This window comes from Cyrtonyx montezumae, unplaced genomic scaffold, assembly GCF_038088225.1.
Source record: "Cyrtonyx montezumae isolate F1298 unplaced genomic scaffold, pur_monq_1.0 scaffold_30, whole genome shotgun sequence".
Lineage (NCBI taxonomy): Eukaryota > Metazoa > Chordata > Aves > Galliformes > Odontophoridae > Cyrtonyx > Cyrtonyx montezumae.
The window spans coordinates 10155110-10170405 of record NW_027072035.1 but is presented as its reverse complement, the minus strand read 5'-3'; the positions used below and the strand labels follow the sequence as shown (position 1 = coordinate 10170405).

General features: G+C 42.3%; 1 protein-coding gene across 1 annotated transcript; it reads left to right on the top strand.

Moving 5' to 3' along the window:
* Positions 1 to 15296, top strand: CLTA (clathrin light chain A). Its single transcript, XM_065744276.1, has 5 exons — positions 1 to 290; positions 8202 to 8239; positions 10056 to 10173; positions 11132 to 11243; positions 14865 to 15296. The coding sequence occupies exons 1-5, from the start codon at positions 83 to 85 to the stop codon at positions 15034 to 15036; spliced, it is 648 nt and encodes a 215-aa protein (XP_065600348.1). The 5' UTR covers positions 1 to 82; the 3' UTR covers positions 15037 to 15296.

Sequence of the window (15296 nt, the reverse complement as noted above, 5' to 3'; positions counted from 1 at the left end):
TCCACTTCCGCGGCGATTACTGTGTGGAGGCTCAGGCCCGCGTTCCGCCGTTGTCCGCTCCCGCCCAGCGCCGCTCGTCCCCATGGCCAACCTGGAGTTCTTCGGCGCGCAGCAGCCGCCGGCCACCGCCGGTAACGGGGCGGCGGACGGCGCCGAAGAGGACCCTGCCGCCGCCTTCCTGGCGCAGCAGGAGAACGAGATAGCGGGCATCGAGAACGACGAGGGGTACGGCATCCTGGAGAGCGGCGACGTGCCGGAGGCGCTGCAGGCGGCGGACGGCTTCGACTCCGGTACGGCCGCGGCCTCCCTTTGCCCTGTCCCCCGCGGCCCCTGTCCCGCGCCGTTGCGGGCCCGGCTGCCTGCCCGCCGCCTTCCGGCGGGGCCGCCTCGCTCCGCGGCCCCCGTGTGCCCGGAGCGGGGCACTCCGGGCTGTGCGCGGAGCTCCGTGCGGCGGTGGTCCGCTCGGAAGCGGCGATCCGCTTTCGCGTCCGTGAGCTAATGTTTAATTCTGCTCAGGCTGTTGTGCCTCTGTAACCTTTGTACAGAAGGTGAGAAAACTGACGCTGCAGAACGGGATGCTGCGCTGTGAGGAGCGTGGTTGTGTGTTCGGGGCATCAGGGTGAGGGGGCACTCCGTTAGTGTGACAGCAGCTGAAGCCATGCTGAGCGTCTGGCACTAAGGTCTTTAATGTGAATTCCAATTGGGAAGGAGCTGCGAGCGTTCTGAACGCTGGTGAAGTGCTGCTGGAGGACTTGTCTCGTGCTCCTGTCCGCGCTCACGGAGTGCATTTTGATCTCGAGAGGCCGTTCCTTTATCCCTTCCAAAACTGTCAGACACCCCCTCTGGGCTAAGCTGAATTACTTTGCTCATCAGTTCGCTACTGGGACATCTTTGGAATGAAAAGCCCTTGGAACAAAGCACAGTTAAGTGAGCTAAGTAATGGAGACCTGCTGTATTCAGTGCTAACTTAGAGATACTGCAGCCCTTATAAACTAGCACATTCATGAAGGGTAGGCTATACAGACTGGGTATTTCCGCATGAATGTCTTTTTCAAATGAAGTGACATCCTCAAGCACTGAAAATGAGGGTAATCATTACAACACCATCCTGTTCCAATAGCAGATATAACATGAGTTGTGTACTTTATAAGACAGAAACAGACCCTGTATAATTCCCCTCTCTCAGGAGCCTCAGACGTTGCTTTTTGAAACATTTGCCTTATATATTATAGAAGAAAGTTGTTAAATGTTGGCATCTTGCAGGGTGCTAGAACTGGACTTCTGTTTTCTGGCTACTGCAGTGTGGTTACTTGCCAGCTTGTTAAATGCTTCCAGGTTGGGTTGAAATGGAAAAGTAGTTAAGTTGTGTTTGAAGAAATTTTTCTGTTCCTTCACAGAACTGTTACTGGAGAACTTCTCTGTTGAAAGAGAGCCGTAGTGCAGGGGATATTATAACTTGATCCAAGAATCTGTGGAGTCTAGGTGTGGTCTGTATATCAATTTTTTTTGTTGTTGTTATGAATTTGGATTTAATTGATGCTCTGACCTGTTATATAGGCATAGCTGATTATCTTTTTGGGCTTCTGGCGGTTACCTTCTTAATACAGCATATGTTTGTTGGCTGTTGAAGCCTATATTCCCTTCCAGGAAAAACAGAAAATGCAATTTGCAGTAATGCAAAATGTACTAGCTCAGGTGGCACGTGTATTCATAGTTTCTGTTGCCATTTCTCTCTAAGACTTCTTATGATTCAGTCAGCACCCTAACAAGCATCTTATAACACAGTCCTTATTAGCTTATTAAACTCCCTTGGTGGTAAATGCAAGTTTATTTTATTTATATCTGTTCTTAAGAAAAAATCTAAGTAAATCCTTAAAGCACTATGGTCAGGGATTTGTGTATTTACTTTTTATTCACTTTTTTTAACCATAACTTTCTTGAAGTCCTGATTCATGGATCTTCTGGGTAAGTTTTTTTCGTCAGTGCTAGGCAAGAGTTGTAGCTGAGACAGTTCTCTACGGGAGTGTGAAGATCATTAACTTGGAATATTATGAGAAACAGTCACCAGCTTCCTTAAGTAAGTTTGTAAGAAACATGCTGTCTTGCCCAACACAGTGTTTAACCTAAGTGTATTAAAAAAACCCAGTAGTTAAGCTCAAGGTCAGTTGTGAACTTCATGTATTTAGGCATTCTTACGTTATCTCGCTGCCAGCCACTTGCCATCCTGTCTCAGGTGTCTCAGAACTTTTATCATATTTACATGGTGATTCTCTCCAAGGCCTCTTCCCTTCAGTCCAAGAAACATTTCTTTTCTTAAACAAAGAGCACCGGGGGAGTGTCAGGTCTTCCTGAAGCCTCTTCAGACAGGCAAGTTCCAACATGCCATCGCTTCAGTTGGGCATGTCATGCGACAAAATATTGCATATATATTCATACTGGCTAAACATAAATTGTTACTAGTGACACCTGTATACTGTTAATCCATTTACAGTCTTTATTTCTAATCTCTGTGATGCTAGGTGGCCACAGAGACCGTGAACTAAAATCTTATCTTGTTCTTCTGCAGAAACAACATTCTGTTCCCACAATGAGAAAACAATTGTAGACATTCACTTGCTGTATCCACTCAACAGGAGCTAATGTATTTGGGTTAAGGTACCTACCTTCCACCATTTGTGTCAATATAAAAATCCTGTGACAGCTTTTTGGTAGCTTCTGATATTCAGTGGCAAGCAGTTTTATGTTAATCATGAAAATACTATTCAAGTTTAATGTAGGCTGTCTAGTCTCAAATGTTGATTTTTAGTTTCACATTCTGTTGTTTTTACATGAACTTCAGCAAATGATGCTTATCCATCTTCTGAATAGAGGCACATGAGCCTCTCTAGGAGTTAAGGAATTTAAATCGCTCAGGGATTAAATATCAATTTGCTTGAAAACATCATTAGGAAAGGATTGTTTCCTTCTGAGCTAGTTAGCATCACAGACAAAATGAGTTACTTGTCAGTGGCTATTGCTTTTTCTTAACTGTTCAAAGTTTAGAAGTGCCCCATATGGTAGCATTTTTTTAGTTATCATTAAGCTCACGGTAAAAATAAGCACATTTATTTTGCACTTTACAGGGGAATACTATGCCTATTGGAAAGTTGCAGAAGCTGTTGTGGTACAGCATTATTGCAGATACTAGACCACACTTTCTGCTATTGATTATAGTGAAAATGAGAACTGTGTTTTGTGACAGCAGACTGAAACTAATGAGTAAAGAAGCCCTTTTCCTAGTCTGTTTTTATCTTTTGTTTTACCCACGTTCATAGTTATGAGGTTTTGTCTAGCAAACCTATTTCTTCCTCAATTTCTTGTATTGCTATCTTAAAAAACAAACAAGGAAACAACACCCTCAGACTGCTACTTTTTTGAAGATATGCAGTGAAGGGAATACTCAGTATTTAAAAAATGGTAAAAGTAGCTCATAAAAGCACAATTTGTATATCGAGTTGAATTGAATGTACTTTCAGTTGTATGGAAGATGTTGTCCAAAGCCTAGCTTGATAGGAAGACACCAGTAAGAATTAATCCATGAAGTACAAAATGCTTGGGCTTAAGTTAGAAGTGTTAATCTACATGGTCCTGTGTCTGGTTCTTCCAATAGCTTTCATCTGTTGTGTTGACAGTAAATTTTCACAGAGACTAGTAAACAAGGCTGGAACTGTTTTGTGCTGCGTAGCTGTGGGGTCTTAGAGCAAGGAGTTGCTTTTGATTTGAAGAAGTAATTACAGAAAATATTCTGGTAATGCCTGCTTGCAACACTGCAGTAGTCTTTGAATGTTGTGGATTATAGTTATGAGGTAGCATTGTAGCTGGAGAGATGTTGTAAGACTGTTCTGCTTTAACAAGGCAAGATAAATCAAATACCTTAAATGTGACTGAGAGTGTCAAGATATTTCCCTTTGTCTTCCTAATCTGTTTGTACAGAGACCTGGCAGGTTGTCCTTGCATTTCACTGCAATCTTTAGGACAAAAGATTGTGCTAGGAGAGGAAGTAAGTGACCCCCAAGGACTAACAATGGACCATCATGACACTAGGCCTTTAGATGACATCTGACATCGAAGATTGCTAAATAAGGCCTTGTCTGTTAGTCAGTCATCGGGGTGGACAGGATAATGAATTCAGGAATGTAATGAATATGTAATACAAGTGAAATTTCACGAATGATGGGCTGGAGGAGTGTTCTTGGAGGGTTATCTCAACACTACCCCAGTGCTGCTGATAATACCTTGCTTAACTGTGGCAAAGCTGTTAAATTTCTGTGCATCAGTTTTTTTGGATCACTTTCAAAGTAGTTGATCTTCACTTTAGAAGGCCTCTGACAACTCAGTTTGATCTGCCCAATTCCTGAAGTTGCATTATTTTCCTAGGCTGTTCCTCTCAACTAGAAGCTTAACTTTGCATATTCACTAGATGTTGATTTTTAGGACTGAAATGAAAAAACAGTTGCACTTATCTTCAAGTTACTCCGCCTTTTCTCTTGTAAGCTATTGTACATGTGGAGGACACTGATTCCAGCTGTCTGTTTCTGGCAAGCTCAACTGCTGTTTTCTTCCTGTGTATGCAAACAGCTGATACAGCTTCTGCTTTCCTCAAGGGCTTGGCCTCTGAAAGTTGTCTGGGTGGAACTCTGGAAGTTTGTTACTCTATTGCCAGCATGTTCTGGAGCTGTGGATGCTTGGGTGTTTTCTTTACCTTATCTGAAGCTCAGAAGAGGGCACCAAGGAGGATGGGATGTTCATAACTTTTTGACAGGAGGAGAGGGAATGGCCACAAGTTGCGCCGGGGAAGATTTAGATTAGACCTGAGGAAACATTTTTTCTCTGAAAGAGTGGTCAGGCACTGGAATGGCCTGCCTAGGGAGGTGGTTGAGGCACCATCCCTAGCGCTGTTCAAGAAGCGTTTAGATGAGGTGCTAAGGGATTTGATTTAGTAGTTCAGTGGGTAGGGATGGTGATAGGAGGATGGTTGGACTAGATGATCTTGTAGGTCCTTTCCAACCTTATGAACCTATGAAAAAGCGTGGTGTTAACTTAGGAGCTTTAAGATGCTTTAAGTGTTTGGTATGGAGGGACTCTGAGGCCAGTAGAGAACTGCCGTTGTTCGTAAGTGTTAAAAACAGTTAGCCCAGTTGTTTTTAACTGTTTTAAGTTGTATACAAAGTGATATCCTTCTGTGAACTATGTAATCTTATACACAGATAGCTTTGCTTGCTGAAACAAAGTCTGGCAAAGAGGTTTTCTAGCTTTCTTACTGAGTTACTCAGACACTGAGTCTGGAGAGTTGGAGAGAATATTTGACTATTGATTCTGTTCCAGTTAGTGTACTTGTGTTGTTGGCACACGATATCATAACAGTACTGTCCTGTTTTATTTTCATCAGGCAATGTGCACTGTCAGCATGCTGACTCAGCGTTGTAATCACAAGTCGTAGGAAGCTTAAAACAGATGGAAAGCTGTAGTATTTTTAATGCCTACTTGTGTGCCCTCTAACAATACTTTCTGCGGTACCAATTAGTGTCTAAGCAGAATAAAAATAGTCCTAAGACAAGCACATCTGTTTTTCACCTCTGCAGGCATGTTTTTGTTTCACCTCTAAACTACCAGCCTGAATGCTGAAGACTTTAATGAGAGTTCTCCTTGTATTATGACAAGAAAAAATCTTAAAGATGTAAGCCCTCTTGCCTAGCTGCTCACTCAGTGTTTCCAGAGTAAGTCCCATTGAACTACTGCCTTCCCTATGGAGATGAAAGAACGTTTATTTCAAGACTAACTTTTCTTGGGTTCTCTCTTCATCTAGGTTCTGTCTGCTGCTGCAGGTTGCTCTTAGCTCTTCCCAGCTGGGCAGTGTAGGCAGCTGTCTTGTTCAGGTGGTTTCTGTCAATACAAGTTACAGATTCTGGCTTAGCTGTAATTCCAGCCAAGTCAAAAAAGGTGAGAAGCTACAGGATCCTTATGAAGCACCAAGTGTAAACAGGTTTCCTTTGTGGGCATTAATCTTTCTAAACCTAATGAGGAGAATTGTTAGTTGTAGCTGTAACTGCGTGATTCAGTGTGTGCTCAGTGGTCTCTGCAAATTTGCTTTGAGGGAACTTAAAGCTGACATTAAATGATATAAAGGATAGCTACTATGAAGGAGACAGATGCTGTAAGCTTCCTGTTCCTCTCAAGCCAGTTCTTTCTTAATTAGGAAGCTGATGTGAAATAAACTTGAGTTTCTGTCTGCTGTTTATTGACTTGGTTACAGTTTCAGCTTTCAGTGTAGAGCGTATTAGTGTGGCAGAAACACATGTGATGGGCTTATCCAGTGTAACATTATGGATGATGAGGCAAAGTTGTTAATACCTTTATATATTGCACAGGCAGATGGAACATACTACTGTTCTGGAGAGGTGTTCCTGAAAATCTTACTGCCTTCTGCGTAGTACTGGAGACTTAAATAGTTTCATGAACTCAAATACTTCATAAGTTCATAAGGTTGGAAAGGACCTATAAGATCATCTAGTCCAACCATCCTCCTATCACTATCTCTACCCAACTACTAAATTAAGTCCTTTAGCACCTCATCTAAACGCTTCTTGAACAGCGCTAGGGATGGTGCCTCAACCACCTCTCTAGGCAGGCCATTCCAGTGCCTGACCACTCTTTCAGAGAAAAAATGTTTCCTCAGGTCTAATCTAAATCTTCCCCGGCGCAACGTGTGGCCATTCCCTCTCGTCCTGTCATTATTTACCAGGGAGAAGAGGCCCACCCCCTCCTCACCACAACCCCCCTTCAGGAAGTGGTAGAGTGCAATAAGGTCTCCTCTGAGCCTCCTCTTCTCCAGACTGAACAATCCCAGCTCCCTCAGCCGCTCCTCATAAGACTTGTGCTCCAGGCCCCTCCCCAGTTTTGTTGCCCTTCTCTGAACACGCTCCAGGGCCTCAATGTCCTTCTTGTAGTGAGGGGCCCAAAACTGAACACAGTACTCGAGGTGCGGCCGCACCAGAGCTGAGTACAGGGGGATGATCACCTCCCTGCTCCTGCTGGCTACACTATTTCTAATACAGGCCAGGATGCTGTTGGCCTTCTTAGCCACCTGGGCACACTGCCGGCTCATGTTGAGCCGAGCATCAACCAACACCCCCAGGTCCTTTTCCTCTCTACATTCTTCAAGCCATTCTGCCCCAAGCCTATAGCATTGCATGGGGTTATTGTGGCCAAAGTGCAGGACCCGGCACTTGGTCTTATTGAACCTCATCCCATTGAGCTCAGCCCAGCTGTTCAGCCTATCCAAATCCCTCTGAAGGGCCTCCCTACCCTCAGGCAGTTTGACACATCCTCCCAGCTTTGTGTCATCTGCAAACTTACTGAGCATACACTCAATTCCCTCGTCTAGGTCATCAATAAAGATATTAAACAAGATGGGCCCCAAAACTGACCCTTGGGGGACACCACTCGTTACAGGACGCCTCACAATTATGTATATTACTTGCCTCACAATTGATGCGTGTTCTCAGGTGTCCCTTCTGATAAGGGATTTTAAGCGTCTGTGACAAGGATTCCAGCTGATCCTGTTCAAGAGGCTGTATTACCTGTGTTGTTTCAGAAGGAATAATGGAGCTGGAAAAGTAGTAAGCTATCAAATGTGTCACTGCAGAAGAAACATGAAAGGTGATTTTTAGTGGGGATGTTAATATAGTTCTTGGACTTGCTAGGAGTTAGGAGGTTACAAAACCATCATAAGATTTAGAAAGTTTTATCTTACCTGACTGTTAGTCTTCCAGGTAGTGTGAAAAGAGTAATTCGTGCTTAACTTCTGAACAGTTGTCTACTATTCACTTTCTAAGGCAAGGATGAGAAAATGGGAGAAACTTCAGAACGTTCCCCATGGCAACTTCTCAACAATATCAGCTCTGCTTTTTGAGTAGCCTATAGCAAAACTTTGTGAAGAACTGTCTTAGTTCCGAAGAATAATGACTCAATGTTTTCTTGTGTCCTGGAAAAGGAAGAAAAATGCAGAGATAAGGAATTGACCATATGTGCTATTGGCTAACAATCACTTACATAACTCCTATACTGGATGCTGTAATAAAGCTTTCCAGGCAAGTAACCATTCAGTAAATCCAATTGTATTGTTTTTCTCAAATGGTTAAACTACAGTTATTTCTTTACAGGTGCTGTTGATGGAGTGATGAATGGAGTTGTCTATCAGGTAAGGCAGAAGTACACTGTGCTTTGAATGTGCAGTTCTACTGTGGAAACTTATTTCAGTCTAGACTTGCACTTGCTGTTTCTTCTCTAATATCCTTGTCTCCTGTCTCATGACCTCGTAAAGCTGCTCTCAGTATGCTCCTCCTCTGAACTTGAAGACCTCCTACAGAAGCATTCTATTTTGAGTTATTGTTGAATGGTACATGACCACTGTGAGCAGGCTGACAGGCTCTGTAGTATGACTTAACATTTACTTGGTGCTGGCTAGTAAACTGAATGGAACATGTTCTGACTACCTACTTACTGTCTGAAGTTTTCTGAATTGTTTTCTTGTTAAGAATAACTTGTCTTATCAAAATTGGTCTTAAGGAACAAATTGACTGAAAATATTATATATTTTAGTGATGTAAAGTTGCATGACTAAATTGCTGGCAAGTGGCTCCATCACATTATGAAAGCATGTTTTTCATGCTATAGACAATGTTTTGTCTGTGTCAGGGAGAAAGTTGAGAAAGTTCTTTAGATAGCCCTCTTTAGATAGATAGTGAAAAGGAAACAGTGTATTAAGCTACTTTTCCATGGACATAAGCAAACGCTGAGATGGATGAAGACAAACTGCTTTCATTGAAACCATGTTTATATCTTCACTGTTGCTGTGAGATTCTTGGGAAAACTGCTTGTTATTGGTCCTCTGTGTCTCATACAGTAAAAGTTATATGAAATAGCTTGATTGTTTACAGTTCTAATTGACTGCTTTGATGGAGGTTCCACTTGATGAGGTATTTCATTTATTAAAAGCAGGGTGAACCAATGAAAACAGTTGGAGTATACTCTGTGGCAATGTGTTTATCTTTGAATGTCTAATGTAGTCTGGAGAAGAGGAGGCTCAGAGGAGACCTTATTGCACTCTACCACTTCCTGAAGGGGGGTTGTGGTGAGGAGGGGGTGGGCCTCTTCTCCCTGGTAAATAATGACAGGACGAGAGGGAATGGCCACACGTTGCGCCGGGGAAGATTTAGATTAGACCTGAGGAAACATTTTTTCTCTGAAAGAGTGGTCAGGCACTGGAATGGCCTGCCTAGAGAGGTGGTTGAGGCACCATCCCTAGCGCTGTTCAAGAAGCGTTTAGATGAGGTGCTAAGGGATTTGATTTAGTAGTTGGGTAGGGATAGTGATAGGAGGATGGTTGGACTAGATGATCTTGTAGGTCCTTTCCAACCTTATGAACTTATGCTCTGCAGGTCTTTGAACTATTGTATGATGAAAGGTGGCCTAGCACTTACAGTTGAACATTTAATAAGAAAACCAACAGTGCATCTTGTGTTCTAAGCAGCTAATAGCAGTCCCAGTTCTGTAATAGCTCTGACTGATATTGGAAGCCAGCTTCCTTTAAGGCTTGCAAATTTCTCTGAAGCAGACAAATACAAATTACAGAGAACACTTCAATCTCCTGTGCACAAAACGACCCTCCAAACATACACTTTCATTGCAGATATTTAATGTAAAATGAGCTGGGGGTTTTGTAGGCCCACAACTGAGATTCTAGGAGCAGTCTTCTGCTTTCTTTGGTCAGACCTCTGGCACAATTTGAATTCTCAGAATGCTTGAATTTGTTTGATCCTAAGTTGCTAGAGGCAACTCTGTATTAATTTACATCAGTCCTGCTGTACTTTATAGCAAGAGATTTTTTCATCATGTGGTATAGCATCAAAAGAAATAATATGTTCAGTTCAAATATCTTTTTGTGTAGCTTGCAGGCAGTTATCTGAAATGTACAGTTTCAGTGTACAAATGACGCTACTGTTCCTTCTCCCAAGGAGAGCAGTGGTCCAACAGACTGCTATGCTGCCATATCACAAGTAGATCGACTGCAGTCAGAACCAGAGAGCATTCGTAAGTGGAGAGAAGAGCAAAAGGAGCGCCTTGAACAGCTTGGTAAGGAGATTGTTGTAGAAGTAGTCGTGGTTGAAACTCAGAAGTGGCAGTTTCTTCGTCGGGAAAGCTTTTCAAACAATGGCTTCTAGCTCTTTGCTTGAGTGGCAAGCTCAGGGGATAAGACTTCCAGTAAGCAAACAGTTAATATTGGTATAGGAGTTAACAAGCAAGTGGTTCTCTGAATTCTTCAAGACTACTAAAGTGTCTGTGCTTAACTTACCAGTTAGTTCCTCAGTTCTGTAACAGAAACTGAACAGCTTTTATCAGCAGAAAAGGATGAGTAGATGCAAATGTCAGCCCATTTTTTGCAAGGGAGGAGATGGCTCATTTTAAGATTGCTGAGGCTGTCATGTAGCTATTAATCCAACAGCAAATTTAAATAACCAAGTTGTAACTAATTTCAGCTGTCAATTGCAGCCACATCTACCTGTGGACAGCTTCTAAGATCCTATAAACTGGTGTGCTTTCCAGTTTCACTAAGGAGGAGGCCTTACTTTGAGACTGTCAGGACAACCTTCTGAACATGATTCCAGGCAGAGCGGAGCCTGTTGTTCCTCTTTTATGCTAGTTAGAACAGATGAGCCTATCTTGAACTGTGAGTTGGGTGTAAAAGCAAGTACAGTGACTTCACTGAGCTTTATTCTAGAACAGCCATAGCAAGGTGACAGTTTTTTAGAACTGTTTGCAGGCTAGCAGCCTTACTGAATTATAATTAGTCTACAGATGCTTAGACTGAACTGGACTGTCTCAGTTCTGCACAGGGGCATTCTGTTTAGCTAATGTTCTGAATGTTGAGGGCTTTAGCATTCCCTTAGCCTAAATCAGGGAACCTCATAAACCATATTTGAGTGGATCAAGTAGTAATTTGCACTAGAGTACACCTTGAACTAACACTTGAAATGTTAATGGAATCCAACTGGAACAAATGTGACTGACAAATCAATTCTTGAATCTTTAGATGCTAACTCAAGAAAACAAGAAGCAGAATGGAAGGAGAAAGCTATAAAGGAGTTGGAGGAGTGGTATGCCCGACAAGATGAAAAGCTGCAGAAAACAAAAGCTAGCAACAGGTAAGGTTTCTCCAGCCATCTGAAGAGCAATATTGCTGGCTGTGGAAGTGGTGAGGTGAAGGAGACAAGAGTAGAATGTCTACTGTATCCTAAGGCACTAGTCCTTCAGCCCACTTAAGTAACCTATCCAATTAAGAGATGAGCGTCCCATTGTAGACTAGTGTGTTTCTTTAGAGGTTACATTAAGTGCATGTTAAAATAATGAGCAATTCCTGAATCTTCCTTAAGATGAAACTTGAACTTGCACAGAGTTGATCAGTCTGCTGACTTCTTTGTATGTACCTAGCTGCACAGCTCTTCAGTGATTAGCTAGCAGCCTTTCTTGCCTCTTCTCAGAAACTTAAAAGTACCCTCCTAGTTACTTTGATACAGATTATTTTGTTAGATATCTTAAAACCTTTGGCTGCTTCTTGTAGAAGTTTCTGAGAAATAAACAGTTCTGTGAGTGAAGAATTAAACACAGGCACAGTCTAGTAAATTCTTACATTTCTTTAGAAGCTCCCTGCAGAATTTTGACTTCTGGCTACATAAAGGTAAATATGATAGTGCTGACTTAATAACACTTAGGTCTTCATTTCTGACTTAAGGCTGCCAGTGTCATTTTTTTTTCAGGTAATCACTGGGGCTGCTGTAAACTTTGGTAATCTACAGACTTCAAGCTGAAATGCTTTTTGAAATGTAATTTTTTCATATCTAAAGGGCTAGCAGGTTTATAAGTGATCCCTTAGTTACTAAATGATAAAAGGAGACTTTATACTTTCTACAGAACTATAGATTTGACAATTCCATTTCCTCAGGCACAGTCTTTTTGTTGGGCTGAAAACAGGATTGCTGCTGTTAAAAGTTGTGGCAAGAGCTCATAGAGCTCATTACCCCTTTAGCTTTATCTTGGTCAGTGGTTTGAGATCAGGGTATGCATTCTGGAGAAAGACCAGTTTAAAAAGAACTGCAATCAGAAAAATAAAGTGTTGATCAGAGGGCGTGTTCAGTGTTCTCATCAGCTTGGTGTGAGATCTTTCCTTTAGGTAGTCTGCTATCTGGAGATGATCTCATGTGAACACTAGGACTAGCCCTAAACTAGGTGGTCCTAATTTTCTGTGATATAGGGGAGGTTTTAAATTGCTCCTCTGAGCTAGTCAGTAAATTAATTGGTACATTGTATGGTAGCTGCTTCCCTGTTTCAGTGCGTGTAGGAGATGCTAGTTGAATTTGCTTTTTAAAACTGCCTTCAGTTGTATTCTGTACTTCTCATCCTTATCTCTTTTCTCCTGCCTGCTTGCCTGCCTGTTGGACTGTTTGCTACCTAGGGTGGCAGATGAAGCTTTCTACAAACAACCCTTCGCTGACCTGATTGGTTATGTGTATGTTGCTTAACTACTAATTCTGTCTGTCAGTCAGCTAGGTAATGAAGAAGGACAGAAACAGTGCTGAATGTCCAAAGGTGCCTTCTGCTGAATACTTCAGCCAGCATACGTAGAATAAGCAAATAGCTTTGCTTGGTTGGTTTGGCTTGGCTCTGGTCTACAGCACTAAGAGCTGTTTTCCTGTGAGGATCACATCCAGCACATTTAAACTATGTAATGTACATACCAGAGGAATTTGGTCAGTGACTCAGTAGCCTGTAATTCGTTGGGCTTCACAGTTTACTGTCCTTCCAGGCCAGTACAGCAAGACGCTTCGGTGCATGTATGGGGTTACTGTCAGATTTAGTCTCGTGTGGGTGCTGTGGTTAGTCCTATCACTTCCATGGTGAAGCATAATGTATAACTGCATTTTTTGTAATAGGCATTGTGTTCCTGGTCTGTGCAATTTGCCTAAATCAGAAAAATATTAAAATGAGATTTGCTTATAGTGCAAGAGGAAGATATCACACGCTTAAGTCAAGGTAGAAGAGGTGCCTATAGAATTTAGGATGCTGTTAGAGAACATGAGGAAGAAACCAAGATGGTGGTATTAGGAAACTGGCATTAGCTGCTGGTAAAATACCTATGAGCACCTATGTGTAGACTTATTGCCAGACCCATGGGTCAGTGAGAAGACAGCCATGATTTTCAAGCCCCAGTAGTTGCGTTGTTTCTGTCGGGTAAAAGGGTTGCAATGTTTGTTGGCTTGTTCATGTATTTTAATTTCTTCCCTTAATTTGTAGACTTGACTTGAGAGATGGCCATGTCACAGATTCTAGAGTGACACCTTTAGAAGGTGTACTGGTGAACCATGGTGTGGCTTTGAGTGCATTTATACTGAAGGTCAAGTGTGGAAATCATTTCCTAATTGTAGATGGATGTAAAGCAAGACTTGTGAAATGATGGATTTACAGGTGGTGTTTGACTTTATTCTGAAGTCTCCTGGAGTTAGATTTTTCCAATAAAATCCTTGTTTTCCTGTAGTAAATGTGCAGTGCAAGTGCTGCAGAATAAAATTGGCAGCATGCTTCCTGAATGTAGGCCGAGCTGCTAGTGCATGTTGAGCCAGCTGACCATCTGCATTAAACTCATTCTCATTTTCTATATCTGACTTAAACTTTCTCTCGTTTCTTTTCTTCTCTTCACCTTAAAGCACAAACATAAATCATCCTTGCTACAGCCTAGAACAGTTAAGTAAAAAATCTTCACTGCCCCTTAAAAGTGTCATGTCACATAAAGTAGCAGTGTTGTAGTGATCCTTGTCTTCAGTGGTGTCTGTAACCTTATCATCCCTGTGAACAGTGCTGAACCCTCATGGGGAGTCATCCTCACTGCTTTTTCTGTACTGCTTGTTGGAGTAGATGGATTTGGTTTGATCTCTCAATGCTTACTGCTCTTGTACTCAGGCAGCTACCAGGGCCCCAGAGTTATGATACTGGAGAGTTACACATGCATTGAAGCAATGCTGTTGGTGGCACAGAAATGCCAGAAGGATACTGCTGGGAAGCCATTGGCGCTAACCTGTACATACTGTAAAAAACCTTCTTGGAGTATCCTTAGGGTGAGAAGAGGGGAAACATGTTTATCCTGCTAGCTGACTTCAGATGAGTCATCCTAACTGCCAAGTTGTGCTTTAGACTACAGCACCCACAGGCATGGAATTCATTACTTACGTTCCTTCTGATTTATGCTGCTTCTGTACAGCATTGGGAAACATCAGCAGATAGTTTTATGATGGCCTGAAGAGCCTTGTGGCTGATTTAAATCCTCAAACGGAATCTGTTCTATGACGTGCTTGCAGGGAACTGTAAATTTCTAGTTGGCAAGTGTCCAAAGCAAGCCATCAAGTGTCGGAAGCTTAAATATTTAAGACTTGGGCATTTTTCCATAAATAAAATATCTGCACAGGAGTACCTTACCTTCTGGCTAGTTGGGTGGTGACTCCTGTAGGCAATAACTCATTGACTACTCTTAAAACCAAACACCTGTATTCCAACATTTTACACAGCAATCTTTTGCACTGCTTGTGCACAGCATACTACTGCAACCTACTTCCATCTCCAGGGCTTGGGCAGTGGGAGCTTAAGTAGCCATAATGTTCACAAGCAGCTGTCAGGTCACATTTCTTACTAAACATGATGAAAAGAACTGCATCCTGTAAGTGGGAAGGAATGCCTTATGTTGGACATTAACACAAGGTCCATTGCATTGCTTTCAGGGCAGCTGAAGAAGCCTTTGTGAGTGATGCAGAAGATGTTTTCCCAGGCACTGAGTGGGAACGTGTGGCTCAGCTCTGTGACTTTAATCCCAAGTCTACTAAGCAGGCTAAAGATGTGTCCCGCATGCGTTCAGTCCTCATCTCACTCAAGCAGGCTCCGCTGGTTCGCTGAAGGACGGCACAATGGAGACACTACAAATGCAATATCTTAACCTTACTCAGAGAAGCTAAGTTTGCTGTAATTGGATTAATTGTTTCAATGTTTTTTTTGGACCAAACACGATGTATCTATAGCTGATCATTGTTTGATTGCATGTTCTTCCTCATGTTGTCTTTGTTTTAAATGAGAGAACCTCCTGTACTCTCTGTGCTATTTGCACTGAGAAGTCACTTGCAGTGTTACTGATATTAAAGATGTGTTAAACTGCAAAA

What these genes read in the sequence shown, in the direction of transcription:
- CLTA (XM_065744276.1), top strand. Translation starts at nt 83, where the DNA reads ATGGCCAACCTGGAGTTCTTCGGCGCGCAGCAGCCGCCGGCCACCGCC. An exon ending in TGAATGGAGTTGTCTATCAG is followed by an intron (nt 8,240 to 10,055) that starts GTAAGGCAGAAG and finishes CCTTCTCCCAAG; the next exon opens with GAGAGCAGTGGTCCAACAGA. An exon ending in GGAGCGCCTTGAACAGCTTG is followed by an intron (nt 10,174 to 11,131) that starts GTAAGGAGATTG and finishes TTGAATCTTTAG; the next exon opens with ATGCTAACTCAAGAAAACAA.